Raw genomic sequence first — 26,820 nt, forward strand, 5'->3', positions numbered from 1 at the left:
TTAGGTCTGACCACTGTACCTCTATGGGGTATACGGACTCAGCTCAGTGTGATGCTGCAAGGAAAAATGACAACATTCTCTGGGTTCTATGATGGACTAGGGAAACTGCACTGAACAGCTGATGACTCAGACTTGCTTTTTACCTTCACCCCTGGCCCGTTTGTGTGTGTCCATTGAACTGTTTACTCAGTAACTGTTAATTTCTGGGCCCTCTGTAAGAGAGAGGGTTAAGAAAGTAAAAGGAGCTGAAATCAGGTAGTTTGCTAATGCCAGTAACTGAACAGAGATTAGGCAAATAGCAAACTGTGGACAACAGTTTGTGTTTCTCTGCATTCCCCTTTGAAAATGGAAAGCTGAGTGGTTACAACAGCTGCATCTGGTGGGGAGGTGACTCTAACAGCAGGAGAGGTATAATTCTCGTTGCACATTGTAAACAACCAATGTTAAGCTGCTTTGGCTAAGCCTAGGAATGACTGGGTATCGAGACTTCACTGAAGAAGGAAGAAAATAGGAATCTGCTCTGGGATGCCGTGAACTACATTCCTAGAGGCAGGTAGGTACGGCTCAGGGGGCTGGATCTAATGCTTGGCCGTGAATTTAGATGACCTGCCCCTTGTTCCTGAAGCCAATCCCCAGGAAGGATTCTGTGATGACAAGTCTGGCTCCATGCTGAAGCGCCTCCAACTCTGCCCACCAAACAAAGTTAGCAAATTGTGAAATGTTCATCATTTCCTAATTTTGTATTATAAAATGGAATTAGGAACATAAACAGTAACATGTAGCAAAACCCCGAGCCTGCATAGGACTATCGGCCTCTCAGCCACCTCTGCGTAGGCCAATAAGTTTGGAAAGTTTTTCACAGTTTTCAAGTTTCAGCGATTCTGCTTTCTGTTTCAATCGTTCATCTCTGTATAATCCTGCCAAATTGGTCAACTCCGACTCTGAAAGATAAAAGAGGTAACCAATTCATCAAGAGAGTTGAGCTCCTTTGTTTCACTTCAATACTTCTGGAAGCAAAGCTCCTTTTACTTTATTTAATGCTTTTTCTTTCAATTAAGTTTTAGAAAAAAACTCATTTACTCGAGAAACATGTATCAGGAAGCTATACCACACCAGGTGCTGAGGATTAAGGGACACCTGTGATCCTGGAGTCCGACAGTATCTGTGCTCCATTACAAAAGCACTGGACTTAGTTCTTATCAATAGAACATTTGGCACCAGACTTAGGAAACCTGCACGTGTGCAGTAAGAGGAGACTCTGTTTCAAGGCTTTCCTACGAATGGTATTCAAGTGGCAATTGGGAGAGAATGGAGTCCGATCGCCTGTTCCTGTCATCTGAAACAAAGGCAGCTGCTTCACCCTTCCCGAGTCGCTGGAGCATAACTCACATGCGCTGCTGGACACAGAGCCCTCCTCTGGGGGCCTGCCTGCTCTAGGTGCCCAGGCTGCTGGCTGCATCCTTCATGCCCTCACCACATGGGGGGCCCCCTAACTCAAAGGGCAAAGGCAGCTGGATTCTTTTAAAAGTGAAATCATCTGGATCTGGTGACCTCTATCTCCTTGATGAAATATATTTCATTTTCTCCTCATAGTGGAGAAGGTCATTCTATTTTTAACCAGAATATAATCTCTGCTGTCCTCCTGGACTCAGCAGCGGTTTGGCTACCTCTCTTTTTTATTCTTTTGTATAGTTTCAGAGACACTCTGAGGAAGGAATGCCTGAAGAGAACCTCTAGAGACATGATGTGTATTAACAGGAAGGCATGCTTGGAGGGCCTGTGTAGCTTCAACAGCAGACAGCTACTCAGTGTTTAAAGGCCCACACTTGTGAAAATGCTATTTTAATCATTCTTAAATATGCCTATTCATTCTTAATCACCTTGCTGACAGATTTTGTTTTTCTTTGTGAACGAGAAGCACCTGTCTGATTAATCAGCAAACTGACTGGAAACAGGACTTAATACTTAGCCACGGGGAACAATGAGCATTGGTTTCTGAATAAGTCTCTATCAACACAAAATACTGGCATTTCTGCTCACAATGATTCCGTCTACACCAAGTAAGGCCCAAAGTGCAGATTAAGTGGAGGACTTTAGGGTGAGGGGTGGGGATGCATGAAAACCCACCCTCTACAATAGGGGCTCAGAGCCCGGGCCCTGGCCCAGCAGTTGCTTGGCAAGCAGCAAGTCTCCTAGGCTCCAGAACAATGTGCTTTCACCCCATGGCGTGGGGCCTGCATTGCGTGCCAGCCAGAGCTTGCCTTGGCATGGGCATCCTCGCGGGTGATGCAGCTTCGTGGAGGATCATGGGCCGCACCCAAATGAGAGTCCTTGCTGCCTTGTTCCACCCAGAGCTGGGCACTGACTCTATTTGTCTGGCTGATTTGGCATGTGGGAAACCTGTTCAAGAGGACTCTGTGGTCCTCTGGAGTCACAGCTGCACCAGTATGTAGAGCAGATTCTGTGGCTCAGCTTTTCCTTGAAGTGATTTCCTTAGGGTTTTTTGTTACTGACCTTATCCAAATGTCTCACTGCCTGAAATCTCATTCCAGAAAACATTAACGGCTAGTGATTCTTTCTATTTTCTACACTGACAACCACTGTAATAAGCTGATGAAAGAAAACATACGTGCACATATATGAATGCTTTCTCAAAACATGCTCCAAAGGTTTAGAACCCTGCTCCAGAGCAATGACCTTGCACAAGGACAGTGTTTCAAGGAACCATGCCCCACACCCCCATGATCATGGTTGGAGAAACTTCTCTCCAGATAGCCACTGAATCCTTTTGTACTTCAATGAACAAAAGCTCAACTCAAAGAATATGTTACTTCTGACAAGTTCTGTTAATATTCAGTACCTTCTAAGGAAAAACAAAATCTTTGGCAGGGGCAGAATCCAGGGAACATTTTTTTCTTCTCTGCATAATGTTTCCCCTGCCCTGAATGCCAGTGTAATAGATGAACTGAGCATTGAGCTTTCAGAGTAAACTGACTTGGGCAAATTGCCAAGAGAAGCAAGTCCCAGAGCCTCCTCTCCCAAAATACTCTGCCCAAAAGCTCAGATGGGAGTCCTGACAGATCCCAACCACCCTCATGATCCAGCCCTGTGAGTCAGAGCTACATCTAGTTGAGCAAGGCCAAGCAAGGTCTGGATTCTGTTAGGATCTGGGCACTTACTATATGCTAGACACTATGCTAAGTGTTACACTCATGTCATCTTCTATAATCCATACAGCCTCTTTGGGAGGAAGTTCATTTTATCCCCATTTCAAAGCCTAAGCTCCTGCCCTCTCTGCTATCCTGCTCCAGAGCATGGACAGTTCTCCTCTGCCAGGCAGGGCTGGGGTCTCAGTCCCGCTCAGCCAGGTCGGGAGGCAATCCTGCCTTTCATTTCAGTCTGTGCCAGCCCAGGGCCATGGCCACCTCCCCTAGCACTGGCTTTATTATCTAGATGCAGCTGTGAAGGAGTAGACAGGGCAATCAGTGTTTACATTAAAGGAGTACTCAGAAATTCACTCTGATGAAGCATTCTAAGGAAGAGCAGAGCAAAGAAATTAACAAAAGATTTTAAAAGACAATGGCTAACCTTTGCTAAAAGCAGTTTCCATTCGATATTTTGCCAAGACTGAACTTTGTTCTCAAGCAGGTTTATTTTTACAACCTCCATCCATGTGCTAAATTTAACCACGTTGGCTCCACTTGCTGTTGGATCCAGAGGGCAGATGCTGCCTGTTCTCAAATGGCACTTGGGTTGTGTGGAGGCTCCGGACAGCCACCATCCTTAAATGCCAGAAATAGATTTTTAAGGGGTGTGTGCTGATAACCCCCGGTTTGGAACTTGTGGGTACATGTGTCATGCTCACCCACTTGATTATACCTGGAGGGTGCCAAAGCCCTGGAAGCAGGCCTCATGAGGATGGGAACACAAGGCTAGAAGCCGCTTTAGGTGTAATCCTTTCCATGAAAGTGAAAGTGTTAGTTGCTGTGTCCGATTCTTTGTGACCCCATGGAATGTAGCCTGCCAGGCTCCTCTCTCCATGGGATTCTCCTGGCAAGAATACTGGAGTGGGTTGCCATTTCCTTCTCCAGGGGATTCTTCCTGACCCAGGGATCAAAACCGGGTCTCCTGAATTGCAGGTAGAGGCTTTACCATCTGAGCCACCAGGAAATCCTAACTATGAGCTCTTTGCATAGTTCTAGCCGGTGTGGGTCGGGGGGGAGGGGAGGATTTAAGAAATATATATTTTCATCAATTTCTTGCATAAAGCAATAAATTCAAAACCCTCTCAGGGCCTAAAACAATGGAGACTCTTAGGACATACACTGACCCTCACCTGATTTGGATCAGGCGATCAATTATAATGCCTTTAAGTCTAAGGCCTCTATCTTGCTCTAAAATTATTTCCTGGTTTTTGAAACTAGAAAAACCTAGTTTAACAGTGAGTAGGGTTACTTCCAGACCCCTTGTTTTTTGTTTTTTCAATAAAAAAAGCAATCCCCTCCTCCTGCTGAATTCCCCCTTACATCCAAGTCAATGCCCACTATGCTCCTAAGGCACTGAGAAGTCAGGTGGGCTCCACCCTACAGGAGTAGAGTGTGGATACAAGGTCCCTCAGGGCCAGCGTTAGGACACTAGCCCTGCTCAGTGATCCCTAGCCCTCAGCGGTTTCACTTTTTCCAGTCCTGAGAATCCTCTCTTCAAAAGACATTTGTTGAGCATCTGTTCTGAAGCAAAGATTGTGCCAAGGGCTTGGGACACAAAATTAGTAAGACATGGTTCTTGACCTCAGAGAGCCCAGAGTCCAGCAGGGAGGCTGTCATGTACCTAGAGGACACAAACACTGTGAGGATGGTACTGTCTCAGTAGGATGAGTGAAGGGCTTTAAACACACAGAGGAAGGAAAGATTAATTTGGGGTGGGGTTGGGATGCAGATGGGTCAGCAAGCGCTTAGTAGCACTGTGACTGAGGATCTAAATTTATCAGACACTGTTAGATGTTTAATAATACCCTGTGATAAGTTTTTAAAAATGAGTTAAACGAATTGCCAGTTCAGGTTCAATGCAGGATACAGGATGCTTGGGGCTGGTGCACTGGGATGACCCAGAGGGATGGTATGGGGAGGGAGGTGGGAGGGAGGTTCAGGATGGGGAACACATGTATACCTGTGGTGGATTCATGTCGATATATGGTAAAACCAATTTAAAAACAAAAAAAAATGAGTTAGTTTGCTTTTTAAAAATTAACCAAAGCCAAGTTTTATACAATTACTAATGCCTCTGTGTGTGTGTGTGTGTGTGGGTGGGGGGAATTCAAGTGGGAGGAAAGGGAGCCTGTTGGCCGAGGCAGGGCCGCCTTGTTACAGCACTCCCCATGAATGCTCACTGGAGTCGTAAGCCAAATCGTAAGCCAACACCGTCACCCTCGCTGTCTCCAGACAGGGAAATGGTGTGGAAGGCCTGTTCCAGTAAGACTCACTTTTGTTCTGTGTGGCCACAGCTGATTGGAGGGGAAGAGAAGGGGCACCAGACTCAATAACAACAACCTATCAAACTTTGGTTAGGCTGGATCAGATTTCCCTCTGGGAAATGTGGAATTAGGAAACCATGGACCAAAGCAGCGAGCTACTTAAAGAGGAAGCTTGTGACATAGAAAGGGGCCAATGACTGGTGGGGTTGGGGAAGCTGGGAGAATGAATAGGAGGGTGGCAACCAAAATAAACTAGGGCAAATCAAGGCTGTGAAGGAGAGCCTGAAAAAACGTAGGAAAGCAGTTGGCAAAGAAAGGACAGAAGGCAGATAGGCAGACAGATGTAGCAACTCAGAGACAGACAGACAGGCAACTAGTACTGCCTAAGTCCCTAAAGATTTCAAGCCCTGGCCACACGTATACTGTCGTAAGCCTCCCTCTTTATCATATTTCTAATATGCTGAATGGGGCTCTGTCCTGTCCGTGTTCACATAAACATGAGTAGCTCAGAAAGAGAGGAGAGATCACTACGCTGGGGATCCCTTAGGGTGGCACCTTGCTTAACAGCCCCTTTTAAGCCTCTTACTTTGTTGTTTCTCCTTCCAACAACTGGTCTGGATGTAATCAATGTAATCCTTCTCTATCGTCTTCTCCAGGTCACGCAGAGATGCACCTCTGTAGGCCTTGTCAAAGTTTTTATCCACGAAGTAAGGCACCTGTAGGTTCTGGGTTTCTCTAGAAATGGTGTGGCCCAAGGTCCTAAAATAAGGAGAGGCTCAGGTGTGTTTGTTATATTTGGAAATATCACTCTTAGCACTGGCCTCGCTGATATCATCATCACACTCACCTCTTCATAGATGCAGATACCATTTCTAACACAACAACATTCATTATTTCCCAAGCAAAGCAGTAAGTACAATGTTGTCATTGTCGCTACTCTATGAGCATGTTCAAGTGGATTCAGTCTCAGCATATTTACTTTATTCTCTTAAGTGAGTCATCTCCCTCTCTTCTTTCTCCCGCTTTAAATTTAAGACATATATCATGTTGGGTTTACATATATTGTGAAATGATTACCACAAGGTCTAACATGTCTAATAGGTAATCTGCTAACATCTGTCTTCTCCTAGAGATACAATAAAAAGAAAATAAAGAAGACCAAAAAAAAAAAAAAAGATGAGGATAAAGGAAAAAATTTTTCCTTGTGATGAGAACTCTTATTACTTAGTCTCTTTAACTTTTCTATCATTTCCTATCATACCGCAGTGTTCACTACTGTAACACTGTATTGTAGGTGACATACATCATATTTACTAATATTTCTCTTACAACTATTAGTTTGCACCTTTGACCATCTTCCTTCAATTCCCCCTCCCTCTCTCTTCCACCTTTGGTAACCAGAAATTTGATCTCCTTTTCTGAGTTTTTTTTTAAGATTCCACATATAAGTGATTATATTATACAGTATTTGCAGTACAGATTATACAGTACTTGTCTTTCTCTGACTTACTTCGTTTAGCATAATGCCTTCAGAGTCCCTCAGTGTAGTCAGCAATGCTAGAATTTTCGTTTTTAGGGCTGAATAACATTCCTCTTTGTGTATATGTGTGCGCGTGTGTGTGTGTAGGCTTTTTCCATGTCATGGCTACTGTAAACATTGTTCCTATGAACATGGAGGTGCAGCTACCTGGATTCACCTTTCTTAGACTGTTTTCTCTGTTAAAAGTAGAATGCTGAAAGTTTAAAAATTAATTTATATATTCTGCAGGACCTGGCATGGCAGCTGGCACAGAGTGGCTACTGGTAAATGTTGGTTGAATGAAATGATCGCTACTGTAAACTATTCACAAATAACTAGACAGCTTATACCAACTTAGTTCCAATTTTTAGGACATGATAAAAAGTACTTCACACATAGCTGTTAGATGAGAACTGCAAAAAATTGAGACAAAAGATTTCAATTATACCTCCAGGCTAACTCTTAGTGATATCACAAAGTCTTTGATGTTCAGAAACTTTAACAGGTCGTGGGGTAACTAATGTCTAACCATAAGAAAGTATAGGAGGGAGCTCGAATTCCAGTTAAAACAATGTGATGGTACTGTGCAAATCCAAGCTTTGTTCAGACTGAACAAAGTCTATCTTAAAGGAGTTATATTTGACCTTTTCCTAGCTTTTTCCTTTGATCTCTTAGCTCATGGATCTTGCTGGATGTCTAAGAGCTCAGGCCATGATTGCTCTTGCCTCTTTCTGGAAAGCTGAGGGCAGGTTCCTGCCTACCTCACTGGCCTGATGAGAAAGGAGGTGGCAGTAGCATATGGAGAAATATGGGAAGTCAGGAAATCAGAGGGACTCAGGCCAGCGTGACCTGATAGCAATAACCTCTCTCTGAGTCTCAGCTTTCCTCTCTGTAAAATGAAGATATTGATCTAGAATGATAGCCTTAAGGCTATAGTGATCACCAACAAGAGCTCTTCCTCTTAGGTACTATTCCACAACAGAGTCCACATTTGAAAGGTTTTTGTCTGCTAAACTCTAATTGTGAATAATAGCTCATTTCCCATTATTAATTAAAAAAAAATAAACCAGTGATTCTCAAATTTAGTATGGACCAGAATTATCTGGAAGGTTTGTTAAAACTCATATTGCTGGTTCTCACCTCTAGAGTTTCTGATTCAATAAATACAGAGTAAGGTCTAAGAGTTTGCACTTCTAACGTTGCCATTTAATGCTTGGTCTAGGGATGCTTGGTCTAGGGATCAAACTTTGAGAACTGATTTAACTGAAATACTTAATTGAAGAAATTTAAAAATTCCTATCAGAGCTCATATTTTTCATGCAAAACAAACTTTATAATGATTTCTATATTTTTAGCAAAAGCAAAGAAATGAGATACTATGGTTTGACTGTACAGCCTTATGAATAAAAGTTCTAATCTTGCAGTTTCTTAAATTGGACATAATCACTAGATCTTAGTTACTATGTTCTCAGATTCACAGGGGTGCAGCGATATTTTCACAAGCTCATTAAGGTCCTTTCTAACCCTAACATGGAATGTTAAAGATTTAATCTGAACCTGGAGTTAGTCTGTTAATCCCTCAGAAACCAGCTGTTCCTCTTCCGCAGTTGACCAGATGATGTCGCTGTAGAACAAAACTATCCAGGTCCTGAGTGCATGGGAAACTGCCTGAAGTAACTTTGAGTCTCTGCATTATTACTATCCAGCTGTTCCTTTAAACACAAAACCAGTGTTTTCCACAATGAAAGGTGACATGAAATGTTAGTAATGTACCAGCTTGTTGTTAAGAAAGGTTTTTAAGTATTTGACTTACGATTTATAGAATAGACTATATGGGGGATTAGCAGCTAGCAGTTGAGTAATCACAGATATAATCACAATCACCAGAACTGGAAGTAACTGAATAAATGCAGAATATGTAGTCTGAAAAAGAAAAAATATCTGGTGTAAGTGCTCTTCATCAATATAAAGCTTACTGAAAATAGGACAGTTTTCCCAAAGAAAATATGCATTACTAATGCATTGCACATTACCCAAAGTTTTTCTGAGAAGGTTGTATTTTCTGCTGGGAAGTACCAAACAGCTCCATTCTGTCTGCTGAAAAGGCTGAAGGGGGCCCACCGACAACCTGGACTGACACTCAGGAATCCTGCAGCCTCCTTTTCCAAGACCAATGAAGCAGACACCTGTGCGCTAGTCTGCCCAGCCTGTGAACCTCACGAGGTCATGTTATCATGCAGTTCTGTTGCCTTGGCCTCAGCTGAGCAGACTGGGGGACATCTAGCAGACATCTGATCATAGCAGGGATGATCACATTCTCCCTCCTAAGAATCTGGGATTGAGAGTCATCACCATTCACTGCTAGGCAGTCACTTGAAAGGACACATACTCGGAGGCACTGTAGACTGGACACTTGCAAGGGGAAGTAGAAAAGCCAGGCTGCTTAGAGAGAACAAAGCAGATGCAGAGAGTCAGGAAAACTGGAGAGACAGTCTGGCCCCAAGAGTCACAGAGAGCACAGCTGCGTGATGCCTGACAGCACCCCAGTTCCTGGTTCCCATCTGTCACAAGGCCCAGCGTGCTTCCTGCCCTTGAGCTTCATGAGACTCCTTCGATCCCTTAATTTAAACCCCCTTTAGAACTGAATATTATAAAGGGGGTCCCTATTCTCTGCAGTCAAGAAAATCTTTTTCAAGACAGCCCCATAGGGGAACAGATTTCCTGGGATAGTCACCAAAGAATGGGTGGGGGAGGGGGTACCATTCTGGCCTATTTGGGCCAGTTATCCAGCTCTTCTTACCATGCTTTCGCTTTCCTAAAGCACACTTTAGCATATATCTCAAGCTGAACTTTAAAAACCTGATCTTACTCCATAAAGGTCAGTTTCAGTATGGGCGTTTATGGGCAGCTATTGTCCTGTCCTCCCCAGGTACCTGAGGCTTATGTTCTTCCTCTTCCTTCCGTGTCTGCATTCTTTCATGTCGGTGCCGCCGGCGGTAATAGTGGGTGTCATCTGTCACATTTGAAAACATATGAATATTTCCTGGAAAAGAAAGAAAAATACTTAGCACTCAATATGGCACACACCTCTTCCTTGCCTTTTCCAAGGTCCGTGCTTCCAACTAGGCTCTTTGAGGGTAGATTATTGTCCCATATTACCCAATAGAAAAATAAGACACTAGGTATATCAAGTGAACTGGCTGAAAATGGGACATGCTAAGCTCTCTCACCCTTATTTAAACAGTCCTTTGTAACTAGTGAGTGAGAGAAACCCAAGAGGCAGAGAAAGAAACAGCACCAGGGCCATGAATCCTGTCTGACATGCTCTTATCTGCCTTCTTGCCCAATATCAGATTATGTCACTAGTATCTTTAATAGCAACACCACAAAATTCAATTTACTTCCAATTCTCTGGGGGTATTTTTCTAACCTTTATATAAGTGCTAGTTTACAATAATTATAATAAAGGAATTTTGCTTCTAATTTATAAAACACTTAAAAAATATCCAATCCTTACAGCAGCCCTGTGAGGTTGGTATTATCAGCCCCATTTTTTGGTAAGGAAACAAGATCAGAAGGACTAAGTAAAAATCATACATAGTTGGAGGCTGGAGACGACTTCAACCTCAGCTTATCTGATTCCAAAGTCTTGTTGTTTCTACCATACCATGGACCCTCTATCCAGATCCTGAAAATATATATGACTGTTTTTGGCCACACCACATGGCATATGGGATCTTAGCTCTCCGACGAGGGATCAAACCTGAGCCCCTTGCAGAAGTGCAGAGTCTTAACCGCTGGACCACCAGGGAAGTTCCTAAGACTTTTTAAATGAAAAAAGTTGGGATACTAACCTGTAGGAAAATGTCCTCCAAAGAAGACATTGAACAGCTCTTCTGGAGTGATGTCGGTTTCAAAGTCCCTGTAATAATTATAAGGTCTGGCTCGAGGGGCAGTGAAAGTCACCTGTTCATCCCCATATTCATCATAGCGGAGTCTCTTGTCAGGATTGCTCAGGACTGCAAAGGCATTTCCTATTGCTGCAACAAAAACGAAAAGCACCAGAGTACACAGTCTGTTGCAGCTGAGGGTAATCACAGTAGTAGCAGTGAAGAAGAGCCCAGAGTAGCAGTGAAGAGCTGGTGCTGGACAACTTCACAGTGACCCAAAGAGAGGTCACTGGGCCTGGAAAGTTCACCAAAGTGCTTGCCCTTGAAATCTTCCCAAGATCTAGTTTGATAAGCCTTAAACAACACTGGAGTCAGGATAAACTTAGAAGTACTGTTCTCCCTCAACAAAAATGTGTTATTTCACTTGAGAGCAATAGTTCATGATCAGAAACAGTTTATACATAAGCAATGGTATTCTAACATGAAGTCACATACAGTCTCCTGAATAAAATAATAAATAAAAAGCCTCCTACTTGGTTAAAAGCAAAATCCTCAGTCATCAGTCTTATTTCAGCTTACTTTTAAACATAGTTTTTAGAAATTAGGAAATGTATCTCCAGGGAATTCCCTGGTCATCCAGTGGTTACAACCTGTGCTTACACTACTGAGGGTCCAGGTTCATTCCCTGGTTGGGGAACTAAGATCCCACAAGCCAATCATCATGGCTTAAAAAAACAACAAAAAAAATATGCCCAGTGCCTCAGTAAGGGATCAAAGTCTGAATAGACTACATAAGCATACCATCACTTCTCCTTGTGCACAAATGTGCAAACTTTGTCCAATTTCATTTAAACATACAGTCAGTTCCACCAATCAAAGAATCACCAATCAAAGAAATCTTAAAAAAAAATCTTTTAAGTCATTCCCACCTGCCTATCTTTAATTCAGTCAACACTATCAGAAACATAGTCAGAAAGAGCATTTCCTTGTGAGTCTTCTAGTCAGGGAACTGTATTAAGTATTTATAGCAATAAAACAGTTAAGCAGAATAAAAAAAACAAACAGAAAAACCTAAACAGAGTTGTTTAAACATTCACATCCCTTGAAATCTGGCAGATTTCTTAGAGAAATGGCATTAGTCTGTGACATACTCTACACGAAGGTACGGGGAGAATGTGGTTTATCTGTTTCCTTATAGAAACTGTGGGGAGAATGAGATTCACAAAGGCACATCAACAAAGGTAGCTTGTCCTCTAAGGTAAATGCTGACTTTAAAAAAATGTCTCAGATCTATCATTTTTGTTATTTTTTCTTTTTTACAAACATTTATTTATTTGGCTGTGCTGCATCTTAGTTGGGGCATTAGGGATCTTTAATCTTTCAGTTGTAGTACGTGGGATCCAGTTCCCTGACCAGGGATCAAACCTGGGTCCCCTGCATTGCAAGCACCAAGTCTTAGCCACTAGACCACCAGAGAAGTCCCTACTCTTCCTTTTGAAAAATTCAAATCTCCAGAAAAGTTGAAAAAAATAGTACAATAAACACCTTTACCCTTATTCATCAATGTTAGTATTTTACCACTTTGCTTTTCTCAATGCTCTACACATACATGCATATATATATATTATGTATTCATTTCTTCTTGCTGAATCACTTGGAAGTAGGCTGAAGATATTATGATACTTCACTCCTAAATATTTTAGCATACATCTCTGAAGAAGAAAGATACTCTCCTACATGATCAAAATATCATATTACAGTTAAGAAAATTAACACCAATTCATTATCACCCAGTAAATCCATTCAGGGTTAATGTACTGCCCTTGGTTTCACATCTCTAGTTTCTTTTCATCTGGAACAGTCTCCCCACCTTTTTTGCTTTTCTTTTATTGAATTTTTTGAAGAGTAGTTCAGTGTTCTTTGTAGAATGTTCCATATTTTGATTGTTTCCTCTTTATTAGATACAGGTTAAACATTCTGGCAAGAATACCACATAGTATTACAACATGTCATGTTAAATTGTTCTAGTAATGGTGATGATAAATTAGATCACTTGCTTAAAGTAGTAACAGCTAGCTATCTCCATTACTTAGAAAAATTTCCTGTGCAGTCTGGGCTTCCCAAGTGGCTCAGTAGTAAAGAATCTACCTGCTAATGTAGCAGACTGGGGTTATCCCTGGGTTGGGAAGATTCCTTGGAGAAGGAAATGGCAACCCACTCCAGTATTCTTGTCTGGGAAATCCCACAGACAGAGGAGCCTGGCGAGCTACAGTCCATGGGGTCACAAGAGAGTCAGGCATGATTTAGCAACTAAATAACAACAAAATCAGTAAGTATTATGTGGGGTGATACTTTGACATTATGTGAATATTCTATTCAACAACAACCTATTACACAATGGTTTTAGCATCCACTGATAATCCTTTCCTGAATCAATGACATGCCTCAGGGTGAAGCTCTTTAGTAAAATTTTTTTTATGTATTGGATCCAAAATATTTTTTGAGAATATGTTTCTGAAAGTATCACAGAAATCAATGGAAAAAGCTTTGATCTATAACTATGTTTTTGCTCTTTACAAAGTCTCATAAAGCCTTTTTATACTAACCACATGTTTATAATGCAGGTTTCATGAACAAAGAGTTTCATGGTCAAAGAAGTTTTGAAACGCTATCTAGGCCCTGCCTGCAAGTGGCTATCAACCTTTAAGTTCCACAAGAGGAATCATATCACTTTTACTTACCCTGGCACCTGACACATAGATCTTCAATAAATATTTGCTGAATCAAAGAATAAAAGGTTCTGTAAGGTATTACAGAGAAACCATTTTTTTTTTTTTCCAAAAGAAATTAAGGAGAGAGCTATGCTAATAATCACTATCTAAGAGGTGTGGCAGGAAAAAACAAGACCCTGCTGATAGCCTTAGAAAACAATTACAAGGGAGGCTGGAAACAACTTGCTGTGACCAAACATCACAAGGAGGGCATAATTAAGCATTAGTTTAGGATCAGACCTTTGAAAGCATCTGTTGCTCCAGGAGCACAGTTCTTGTCAGGATGAAATTTCAGGGCAAGTTTTCTGTAAGCTTTCTTAAGCTCTTCATCACTAGCATCTCGTGAAACTCCCAGAATTTCATAGTAATTTCTGCATTTCTTGATCCTAAAAACACAAATCAGAAACATTTTTGGGGTATGTCTACAAAGGTCCCTTTTGTACAATTAACTGCAAAATAGTAAATCAATATCCAATCTGTGAGACCCAAAGCAGAAAGAAAGAGAGAAAACTGGTGAACACATTAATGAATCATTCAGTTCACTAACAATGTCCTCCTCCCAGTGACAGCTTAATTCCTTTCAAAGTATTTTTACATCTAGTATTTTATTCTTTCTATATCCCTGTAAGTGAGTAGAACAAGTATACTACTCCTTATATTAAGGCCCAATCTAAGGTCCTCAAAGTTGAACCACAGGACAGCAAAGGCAGAAGAAATACCCTAACCATTTTTTTTAATGTATCTCTTTTTATGGCTATCTTTTTAAACTTTATTTTAAAAAGTTATAAAGGCACCTTACCTACCTCCTGAGAAATCTGTATGCAGGTCAAGAAGCAACAGTTAGAACCGGACATGGAGCAATAAACTAGTTCCAAATTGGGAAAAGAGTACGTCAAGGTTGTATATTGTCACCCTGTTTATTTAACTTATATGCAGAGTGTATCATGCAAAATACCAGGCTGGATGAGGCACAAGCTGGAATCAAGCTTGCCCGGAGAAATATCAATAACCCTTATGGCAGAAAGTGAAGAAGAACTAAAGAGCCTATTGATGAAAGTAAAAGAGAAGAGCTAAAAAGTTGGCTTAAAAATCAACATTCAGAAAACTAAGATCATGGGATCCAGTCCCATCACATCATGGCAAATAGATGGGGAAACAATGGAAATAGTGAGACTTTATTTTTGGGGGCTCCAAATTCACTGCAGATGGTGACTGCAGCCATGAAATTAAAAGATGTTTGCTCCTTGGAAGAAAAGTTATGACCAACCTAGACAGCATATTAAAGAGCAGAAACAACAAAATTCTGTAAAGCAATTATCCTTCAATAAAAAATTTTTTTAAAAAGCAGAAACATTACTTCACCAACAAAGGTCTGTCTAGTCAAAGCTATGGTTTTTCAAGGAGTCATATGGATGTGAGAGTTGGACTATAAAGAAAGCTGAGTGCTGAAGAATTGATGCTTTTGAACTGTGGTGTTGGAGAAGACTCTAGAGAGTCCCTTGGACTGCAAGGAGATCCTAAAGGAAATCAGTCCTGAATATTCATTGGAAGGAGTGATGCTGAAGCTGAAACTCCAATAATTTGGCCACCTGATGTGAAGAACAGACTCATTGGAAAAGACCCAGATGTTGGGAAAGATGGAAGGCATAAGGAGAAGGGGATGACAGAGGATGAGATGGTTGGATGGCATCACCGACTTGATGGACATGAGTTTGAGCAAGCTCTGGGAGTTGGTGATGGACAGGGAAGCCTGGCATGGGGTTCCAAAGAGTTGGACATGGGGTTGCAAAGAGTTGGACATGACTGAGCAACTGAACTGAAACGATGGTAGAAGAAAAATACCCCCAATACTAAACTATATACAGTGAAACAACTTCCTGATTCCCCATTTTCTGTCCCCCAATATCCTATGCTAAGAATAACCACAGTTAGAAGTTTTTCGTGGGGATTTCCTTGGTGACCTAGTAGTTAGGAGTCTGAGCTTTCACTGCCATAACCCAGGTTCTATCCCTGGCCAGGGAACTGAGATCCTACAAGATGCATAGCACAGCCAAAAAAAAAGTTTTCTGATTCCCATGTACAGAGACAGCACATGTATAGAAACGGCCCCATTTTTTTTTTTTTACTTTTTTTTCTTATTAATACCTAAATGTAAGCATATTATAATCACCCTTCTACATCCTTTTTTTAAACAACACTTTATCTTGGGGATTGACCAGTAACTTACAGAGATGAGAAGTACAGGGATAATAGTTTACACCACAAGAGCAGCAGTTCTGAACTTTTTGATATAAAAAGTCTTTTATACTCTTATAAAAAGGTATAATTGGATATTATATAGCCTCTCAAGTGAAAAAGGCAAATATGTGTTTGTATTATTATGAAGAGATTATGTGTTTTTTTTTTGGGGGGGGGGCTGCACCAAGCAGCATGTAGAACTTTCCTGATCAGTGGTCAAACCTGCACCCCCTGCAGTGGAAGCAAAGAATCTTAACAACTGGACCTCTAGGGAAGTTCACAAAGATAGTTTAAAACTTGCAGACCCCTTTCCAAAATGGTCTTGGGATTCTCAAACCACACCTTTGAGAATGGATGGACTACAATATGAACTCTGGAGTCAAAATGCCTTGGTTGGCATCTGAGTTTAATACTTGCAGACCCCTCTCCAAAATGGTCTTGGGATTCCCAAACCACATCTTTGAGAATGGATGGACTACAACATGAACTCTGGAGTCAAAATCCCTTGGCTGGCATAGGACTTTGCTGTGGACTTAACTCTGAATTGTGTTATCTTTTGAAATGGGCTAATAATTATACCTATATTTCACAGAGCTGTTATAATTAAATTAAGTATTCATTAAAATGCATGATAGCATCTGACATGATGTAAATACTGGCTATTGTTAAAAATCTACCACATTCTACAGATGGCCAACAGGCACACAAAAAGATCTCAACATTGCTAATTACTAGAGAAATGTGAATCAAAACTACAATGAGGTATCTATCACCTCACATTGGTCAGAATGGCAATCATCAAAAAGTCTACAAAATACAAATGCTTGAGTGGGTGTGGAAAAAAGGAAACCCTCCTACATTCTTCGGAGGAATATAAATTGGTGCAGCTACTATGGAGTACAGTATGGTGGTTCCTTAAAAAATCTAAAAATAGAACATATGGTGCTGGACATACATCCAGAAAAGCTGAAAACTCTAATTTGAAAAGATAGATGCACTCCAGTGTTCACAGCAGCACTCTTTACAATAGCCAGATGAATGGACAGAAAAGATGTGGTGTATATATATATATAGTGGAATATTACTCAGCCATAAAAAAATGAAATGCCATTTGTAGCAACAAGGATGGATCTAGAGATTATCATACTAGATGAGGTAAGTCAGACAAAGACAAATATATGATATTACTTGTATGTGGACTATAAAAAGATGACACAAATGAGCTGATTTACAAAACAGATACAGACTCACTGACACAGAAAACAAATTTATGGTTACCAGAGGGGAAAGCTGTCTAGGCTGGCCATAACTTCCCTTCCAAGAAGCAAGCATCTTTTAATTTGATTGCTGCAATCACCATCTGCAGTGATTTTGGAGCCCAAAAAATAAAGTCTGACACTGTTTCCACTGTTTCCCCATCTATTTCCCATGAAGGGATGGGACCAGATTCCATGATCTTAGTTTTCTGAATGTTGAGCTTTAAGCCAACTTTTTCACTCTCCTCTTTCACTCTCATCAAGAGGCTCTTTAGTTCTTCACTTTCTGCCATAAGGATGATGTCATCTGCATATCTGAGGTGACTGATATTTCTCCTGGCAATCTTGATTCCAGCTTGTGCTTCATCCAGCCCAGCGTTTCTCTACTCTGCATATAAGTGAAATAAGCAGGGTGACAATATACAGCCTTGACGTATTCCTTTTCCTATTTGGAACCAGTCTGTTGTTCCATGTCCAGTTCTAACTATTGCTTCCTGACCTGCATACAGGTTTCTCAAGAGGCAGGTCATGTGGTTGGTATTCCCATCTCTCTCAGAATTTTCCACAGTTTGTTGTGACTCACACAGTCAAAGGCTTTAGCATAGTCAATAAAGCAGAAATAGACGTTTTTCTGGAACTCTCTTGCTTTTTCCATGATCCAGCGGATGTTGGCAATTTGATCTCTGGTTCCTCTGCCTTTTCTAAAACCAGCTTGAACATCTGGAAGTTCATGGTTCACGTATTGTTGAAACCTGGCTTGGAGAATTTTGAGTATTACTTTACTAGCATGTGAGATTTGTGCCAATTGTGCGGTAGTTTGAGCACTCTCTGGCATTGCCTTTCTTGGGGTAGGAATGAAAACTGACCTTTTCCAGTCCTGTGGCCACTGCTGAGTTTTCCAAATTTGCTGGCATATTGATTGCAGCACTTTCACAGCATCATCAAGGTCTGTCTAGTCAAGGCTATGGTTTTTCCAGTAGTCATGTATGGATGTGAGAGTTGGACTCTAAGGAAAGTCAAGTGCCAAAGAATTGATGTTTTTGAACTGTGGTGTTGGAGGAGACTTTTGAGAGTCTCTTGGACTGCAAGGAGATCCAACCAGTCCATCCTAAAGGAGATCAGTCCTGAGTGTTCATTGGAAGGATTGACACTGAAGCTGAAACTCCAATACTTTGGCCACCTGATGCGAAGAACTGACTCATTGGAAAAGACCCTGATGCTGGGAAAGACTGAAGGAGGGAGAAGAAGGGGATGACAGAGGATGAGATGGTTGGATGGCATCACTGACTCAACGGACAGGAGTTTAGGTAAACTCCAGGAGTTGGTGATGGACAGGTAGGCCTGGTGTGCTGCAGTCCATGAGGTCGCAAAGAGTCAGATACGACTGAGCGACTGAACTGAACTGAACTGAAATGAGGGGAAAGCAGGGGTGGGGGAGTGGGAAGGAGGGGGATAGATTAGGACTTAGGGATTAACAGATACATACTACTTCATATAAAATAATCAATAAGGTCATACTATATATATATAGCACAAGGAACTGTACTCAATATCCTATAATAATCTATAATAGAGAAGAATCTGAAAAAGAACATATATATATATATATTCAGTTTTACATAACACAATACTCTGCTCCACACTAGAAACTAACACAACATTGTAAATCAACTATACTTTTTTAAAAATCTACCACATTCTTCTAAAGGGTGCATATTCTTGCACTGTTATGGATGTATGGGCTTCCCAGGTGGTTCAGTGGCAAAGAATCCACCTGTCAATGCAGGAGATGGGTTTGATCCCTGGGTCAGGAAGATCTCCTTGAGGAGAAAATGGCACCCTACTCCAGTGTTCTTGCCTGGAAAAACCCCACGGACTGAGGAGCCTGGCGGGCAACAATCCACAGGGTTGCAAAGAGTCAGACACAACTGAGTGACTGAGCATGCATGCACGTACATTCCCTACTGATGGGCATTTAAAGTACCTCCAGTTTTTTCTATCACACAACTCAGCTGAGCAGGCAGAGGCTCACAGTGTTGCTGAAGAGTTCATAATAAGTTAGTAACACAGTCAGGACTATTAATGCAGGGTCTGGAATATCAGTCGGGGTCCTTCCCCAATAGCTGCTTGTGGGGATTCCCCACCCTAGTTTCCAATTCCTGAAACTATGGATTCCCCACCCTAGTTTCCAATTTCTGATTCAATGGCAAATACTCCCCTGCCTCTCTCTTTCTCTTTCCATCTCTCCCTTATCAGATATATAATTTGAAAATATTTTCTCCTGTTTTATAGGTTGATTTTTCACCTTCTTGGTGGTATCTTTTGAAGTACAAAATTTTTAATTTTGATGAAGTCCAATTTGCCTATTTTTCTTTTATAACGTGTACTTTGGTTGTCAACACAAAATCACTCCCTAATCCAATGTCACAAAGCTTTACATTTATGTTTTCATCTAAGAGTTTTATAGTTTTAGCTCTTATATTTAGGCCTTAGGTCTTAGAATTAATTTTTTTATTTGTATGAGGAAGGAGTACAAGTTCATTTTTTGCAATGTGGATATCCAGTTGTCCCAACAAGAAGACTAATCTTTCCCCCATTAAATTGTCTTGGCAATCTTGTCAAAAACCAATTAATCATAAATATAAGGGTTTATCTCAGGAGTGTCAATTCTATTTCATTGATCTAAATGTCTGTCCTATGCTAGTGCACACTATCTTCATTCTGAATCTTTGTAGTAGGTTTTGAAATTGGGAAGTATGAGTCTTCCAACTTTGCACTTTTTTCCCAAGACTGTTTTGGCTTCCCTGGTGGCTCAGATGGTAAAGAATCTGCTTACAATGCAGGAGACACAGGTTCAATCCCTGGGTTTGGATGATCGCCTGGAGAAGGGAATGGCTACTCACTCCAGTATTCTTGCCTGGATAATCCCTTGGACAGAGAAGCTTGGCGGGCTACAGTCCATGGGGTCACAAAGAGTTGGATATGACTGAGTGACTGACTAACACTTGGTTACTCTAGGTCCTTTGCATTTTCATATGAATTTCAGGATCAGATTGTCAATTTCTGCAAAAAAAAAAGGTAACTGGGAATTTAATAGGGCTTGTGTTGAATCTGTGGATCAATTTGAGGAATATTATCAATATTAAGATTGCTGGGAAAAATATCAATAACCTCAGATATGCAGATGACACCATCCTTAAGGCAGACAGTGAAGAACTAAAGAGCCTCTTGACGAAAGTGAAAGAGGAGAGTGAAAAAGTGGCTTAAAATTCAACATTCAGAAAACTAAGATCATGGCATCCAGTCCCATCACTTCATGGCAAATAGATGGGGAAATAATGGAAACAGAGAGAGATTTATCTTTTTGGGCTCCAAAATCACTGCAGATGGTGACTGCAGCCATGAAATAATAAGATGCTTGCTCCTTGGAAGAAAAGCTATGATCAACCTAGACAGCATATTAAAAAGCAGAGACATTACTTTACCAACAAAGGTCCATATAGTCAAAGCTATGTTTTTTCCATAAGTCATGTATGAATGTGAGAGTTGGACCATAAAGAAAGCTGACCACCAAAGAATTGATGCTTTTGAACTGTGGTATTGGAGAAGACTCTCAAGAGTCCCTTGGACTGCAAGGAGATCAAACCAGTCAATCCCAAAGGAAACCAGTCCTGAATATTCATTGGAAGGACTAATGCTGAAGCTGAAACTCCAATACTTTGGCCACCTGATGTGAAGACCCTGATGCTGGGAAAGATCGAAGGCAGGAGGAAAAGAGGAAGACAGAGGATGAGATGGTTGGATGGCATCACTGACTCGATGGACATGAGTTTGAGCAAACTCCAGGAGCTGGTGATGGACAGGGAAGCCTGGCACGCTTCAGTCCATGGGGTCATAGAGTTGAACATGACTGAGCGACTGAACTGAACCAATATTAAGCCTTTCAATTCATAAACACAGGCAAACTTCCCATTTATTTAGAGTTTCTTTAATTTCTTTTAATGAAGTTTATAGTGTTCAATGTACAATCTTACATTTGTTAAATTTATTCCTAAGCATTTTATTCTTTTTGATGCTGTTATAAATGAAATTGTTTTCATTTTCAGATTGTTCATTCCTAATGTATAGAAAAATAATGTATAAAAAATAATGTATAGAAAAAAAATAATAATGCAAGTTTTCCCTTATAGGTGCCCAAGGGCATAGACCCATTGTTGCTACTGGTTTTTCCTAAGTTATATACCAAAGATTCCAGAAGGCTTTTCCTCAAAGAGTCAACCAGGTGGTGCCCAGGACCCTGGGGCAGCAGCTGGCTCCTAAAGAAAGTCCATGACCGTGGGCACCTCTGTCTCTACCCTCCATGGTCGTGATGCCACCTGGCCTTCTCTTGCATGTTGGACAAAGGATGAACCACAAGAGTTTCTTATCATCACTTTCAAAAGAGTTTTTCTCAAAATAGCACTTACTGCCAGGGAGAGGGAGGGAGGTTTTATTCATTTCCACAGTTTATACTGAACCTTTGGAATTACTGTTTTTCCCAAATTTTTCTCTGGAGTGGATGTGTCATTGAGCCAGCCATTCCCCAAAGCCTTAGTACCCCCAAGCTACCAGCCAGGAGGGGCTCACTACCCTCCCAGAGCTTCTCTTGGCTCTCTTTTAAAAGTTCCCCAACAAATAGGATTCTTGCTGGGAAAGGAAGCTTGGTTAAGAAATGTCAAATACGGCTTTATAAATAAAGTCCTGCCCTGTGATGAAGTGGCCACGCTAGCCAAGAGAGATGCTCAGAATTGGATATGGATGAGAGCAACCTGCCTGTGCTGACCCCGGTGCTCTGCCCCCATCACCGTGACCCTCTGGTTTCAGTAGATGTCCCTAGATGGGCTGAGCCATGTGCAATAAGAACATGGATCCACTATATTTCTTGATTAGAATTCTGAAACTGTATATCTATAAATATATGTTTACTAAGTGAAAAAAATAAAAATAATGATTTTTGTATGTTGATCTTTGCTGGAGTCGTTTATTAGTTTTAATAGTTTGTGTGTGCATATTCCTTAAAATTTTCGATACTAGATTATAACATATGTGAACAGTTTTACTCCTTTTTTCCAAACTGGTTGGCTTCTTATTTTTCTTGCCTAATTGCCCTGGCTTGAACCTTCAGCACAATGTTGAATAGTAATAGCTAGAGTGAATGTAGTTGTCTTGTTCCTGTCCTGTTTCTGATCTTGGAGAACATCAAATTATTCATCATTAAGTATGATGTTAGCTGTGGATGTTTTTGTAGATGACCTTTATCTGGTTGAGGAAGTTCCTTTCTATTCCTAGTGTACTGAATACTGTTATCATGAGAGTGTTGGATTTTGTCAAATGCTTTTTCTACACCTATTGAAATGATCATATGACTTTTGTCCTTTTATTCTATTAATATGGTATATTACATTATTTTATTTTCATGTGTTAAACAACCTTGTACTCCGAGGATAAATCTCACTTGGTCAAGATATACAATCCTTTTTACATGTTTTATATGTTGCAGAAATCTGTACCCATCTTGTGATGCTTTCATCTGCTTTTGGTTATAGAGTAATACTGGTCTCGTAGAATGACTTGGAAAGTGTTCCCTTCTTTGGTATTTTCTGTAATAGTTAATGAAAGATTAGTTAATTCTTCAGACATCTGGTAGAATTCACCAGTTAAGTCATCGGTGCCTGGACTTTTATTTGTGGGAAATTAAATTTATCCATTTATGTTCTCTAATTTGTTGGCATATAATTGTTCACAGTATTCTCTTACATCATCATTACTTTTGTAAGATTGGTAGTGATATCCCCTATTTCACTTCTGATTTTATTTCTCTGAGTCTTCTCCCTTTTTTGGCTTGGTCAGTCTAGCTAAGTTTGTCAGTTTTGTTGATAACCAACAACTTTTGGTTTTGTTGATCTCTATTGTTTTGCTATCCTCTATTTCATTTATTTTCACTCTATATTATTTCCTTCTGTTTGTTTGAATTTATTTTGTTCTTCCTTTTTTAGATTATTGATTGATTTATTGATCATCAAAAAAGCTAGAGAGTTCCAGAAAAACAACTATTTCTGCTTTATTGACTATGCCAAAGCCTTTGACTATGTGGATCACAATGAACTGTGGAAAATTCTGAAAGAGATGGGAATACCAGACCACCTGACCTGCCTCTTGAGAAACCTATATGCAGGTCAGGAAGCAACAGTTAGAACTGGACAGGGAAGAACAGACTGATTCCAAATAGGAAAAGGAGTACGTCAAGGCTGTATATTGTCACCCTGCTTATTTCACTTACATGCAGAGTACATCATGAGAAACGCTGGGCTAGAAGAAGCACAAGCTGGAATCAAGATTGCCAGGAGAAATATCAATCACCTCAGATATGCAGATGACACCACCCTTATGGCAGAAAGTGAAGAGGAACTCAAAAGCCTCTTGATGAAAGTGAAAGAGGAGAGTGAAAAAGTTGGCTTAAAGCTCAACATTCAGAAAACTAAGATCATGGCATCTGGTCCCATCACTTCATGGGAAATAGATGGGGAAACAGTGTCAGACTTTATTTTTTTGGGCTCCAAAATCACTGCAGATGGTGACTGCAGCCATGAAATTAAAAGACACTTACTCCTTGGAAGAAAAGTTATGACCAACCTAGATAGCATATTCAAAAGCAGAGACATTACTTGCCTACAAAGGTACATCTAGTCAAGGCTATGGTTTTTCCAGTAGTCATGTATGGATGTGAGAGTTGGACTATGAAGGAAGCTGACTGCCAAAGAATTGATGCTTTTGAACTGTGGTGTTGGAGAAGACTCTTGAGAGTTCCTTGGACTGCAAGGAGATCCAACCAGTCCATTCTGAAGGAGATCAGCCCTGGGATTTCTTTGGAAGGAATGATGCTAAAGCTGAAAGTCCAGCACTTTGGCCACCTCATGCGAAGAGTTGACTCATTGGAAAAGACTCTAATGCTGGGAGGGATTGGGGGCAGGAGGAGAAGGGGACGACAGAGGATGAGATGGCTGGATGGCATCACTGACTCGATGGATGTGAGTCTGAGTGAACTCCGGGAGTTGGTGATGGACAGGGAGCCTGGCATGCTGCGATTCATAGGGTTGCAGAGTCGGACACGACTGAGCGACTGAACTGAACTGAACTGAATGATTTGAGATTTTAGAAAAATAAACATTTATAGCTATAAATTTCCTCTAAGTATTGCTTTACCTGTATCCTATATGTTTTGGTGTGTTGTGTTTTCATTTTCAATCATCTCAAAGTATTTTCTAATTTTCCTTATGACTTCTTCTGTGACCTATTTGTTATTTAGGAATATGTTGTTTAATTTTTACACATTTGTGAATTACCCAAATTTCCTTCTGTTGTCAATTTCAAAGAACATATAGTGTTTTATTTTAATCCTTTTGAATTTATTAAGGCTTGTTTTGTAGCCTAACATATGGTCTACTCTGGATAATGTTCCATGTATACTTGAGAAGATTGTACATTCTGCTGTTGTTGAGTAGGATGTTGTACAGATGTCTGTTATGTCAACCTGGTTTTCCCTGATTCTCTTAGAGTAGAAGTTACTTCAGATTATAGCCTAACACTCCACTTCCACCTAATTTTGCCTCTGAGGCCAAGATGTTATTGTGCTTCAATGATAATAATAATAATAATAGCAGTCATCTGCGCTAGGCACTCTACATAAAATCCCTCATTTAATCCCACCATAGGCTCACCTTTGTACTCCAAGCAGTTGCTCCTCTGTATAAGTGGAGTTCCCCTCACCCTGTCGGGTCTGACTCCATTCATTCTCAGACTTCTTTTCCTTCTGTCCCTTCATGCAGTTACAGCAACCACAGGGGTCATGACTTTCAGGAGGTCTGTCTTCTGGGTATTTGTTTCTTCTGACTGCATCAATGTAAGCTGCAAAACAACAGTACCTCCATGAGGGTTCACTCTGACCTGCAAATCAACTTTGCTACTGGCCTTAGCTATCTGGGAGGCTGCCTATAGGCCAGTGAATGTTTGAGGGCCAGGTTAGTGGTGTCATACTGACTTTTACAGATCCAAATCCATACAAAGCAGAAGAAACATCTTCCTTGAGAAAACAATACAGAAAATATAGAAGCAATCATGGAAAACTTTTAATGTCAGAAACATGAAGCATTAAAATGTCCATCATCCCTATAGGCATCACCAGCAAATAATCTTGATTCAGGGCCAGTAAAGGCACTCCAGAGGCATCTGCCCAATACCTTAGATTTAGGGCAGCACCAGGGAAGTCTATTTCTCTGTGGGTCATGGTCAGAAGAGAATTGTTCTTAACATATTATTTTTTGTTGCAATGTTTTCCACGACTAAGATTTAAAGTAGAGATGAGTTCAATGTTTAAATGGTTATAGAACAAATACGTACAAGACATTTGACTAGATAGATCAAGGAGGTGTATCAGTAAGACCTACTCCTGACCACAAAGAGGTTACTGTTTAAAGGGAGGGAATTTAATTAATCATAATGCCTGCAGAGTGTGAAGAGGGCCAAAGCAATATAGTCAAAGAAGGCAGAATGCTCACGTCCTGTCTAGAGGATCTGGGTAAGACAAAAAACCCTTTTCTCCTGCTTAATATCTTAGTGACTACCCATTGCTCCATGTCCAGATCTCTTCTCATGGGCCCAGTCTGTCTCTTTAGCTTCAAATCTCACCACAAGGTCCTCTGTACTCTACCTTCTACCACAACAATCTCCCTTCAGATCAGCAATGCCTTGTTTTCTCTGGGCCTTAGCACATGCTGTTCCTTCTGCCTGCAAAACTTTTCTCTAAGTAGGTCTGGCTAGCTCCAGCGCATCCTTCATGTCATCATATGTAATGCTTTCTTCATGAGGCCTCCTCTGAAACCCAGGTCGTGTTGAGTGCCTTAACAGTATGCGCCCCCAAACCTATGACCTTTCTGTGTAGCCCACGACATTTTGGCCTTCTTTTGTAATTGACTGTTTACCTGTCAAACTCCCTCATTAGATTGAGAGTTCTGTGGGCTCAGGTGACCATGTCTGTCAAATCCATAATGCAGAATACATACTAGGCATTGGTTCAGTCCTCTTTGCCTGACTGTAGGATGTAATGGGCTGGCCTATCCGTCCCAGTGCTGGATGCAGGGACAAGACGAAACCCAGGTCTAGGGTCAGGCAGCCCAGTTTGGAGGCGAGGATAAGGACCGGGTAAGCAAGCTGCGGGAGACCGCGTTACCCCGCCCACCCTGGCGCGGGCGGGGCCTGATAGCTGCAGGCCCTGGGCGGGGCTGGGGGCCGGAGGCAACAAGTCGTCACAGGTGACTGTGGGTACCAAGCCGGGTCCTCAGCTTGAGCCAACGCTTCTGGATTCCATATCCCGGTCCCCTGTCCTGAACAGTCTCCTACTTCACCAGGAACCCCACTCAGGCCCAGCATCTTCTCACAGGCCTCTGTCCTTCATCTCAGGCCCAGGATCTCAGCCTTTTCAGGTGCCATCAGGAGTCCCATCCCTGATTTCTCCGAGACCCTGCCCTGTCCCACCCTCCGGCCAGGACCTGGTACCTTCCGTCCAGCGCTCCCCGCTGCCCAAAGTCGCTGCCATAGCGGTTCCCAGTCAGCAGGTCTGCCGAGCCTCCCCCGCGCCCGA

At 41.3% G+C, this 26,820-nt stretch overlaps 1 protein-coding gene across 1 annotated transcript; it reads right to left on the reverse strand.

Moving 5' to 3' along the window:
• Window positions 1-807: 807 nt before the first annotated feature.
• On the reverse strand, window positions 808-26,820 carry DNAJC18 (DnaJ heat shock protein family (Hsp40) member C18). The gene is made up of 8 exons (XM_068981329.1): window positions 26,736-26,820; window positions 24,902-25,088; window positions 13,891-14,036; window positions 10,844-11,029; window positions 9,923-10,032; window positions 8,803-8,912; window positions 6,057-6,229; window positions 808-941 (listed from the first exon to the last, which is right to left on the reverse strand). Exons 1-8 carry the CDS (start codon window positions 26,773-26,775, stop codon window positions 817-819), a joined length of 1,077 nt encoding a protein of 358 aa, XP_068837430.1. The 5' UTR covers window positions 26,776-26,820; the 3' UTR covers window positions 808-816.

This window comes from Capricornis sumatraensis, chromosome 9 (assembly GCF_032405125.1).
Source record: "Capricornis sumatraensis isolate serow.1 chromosome 9, serow.2, whole genome shotgun sequence".
Taxonomy (NCBI): Eukaryota; Metazoa; Chordata; class Mammalia; order Artiodactyla; family Bovidae; genus Capricornis; species Capricornis sumatraensis.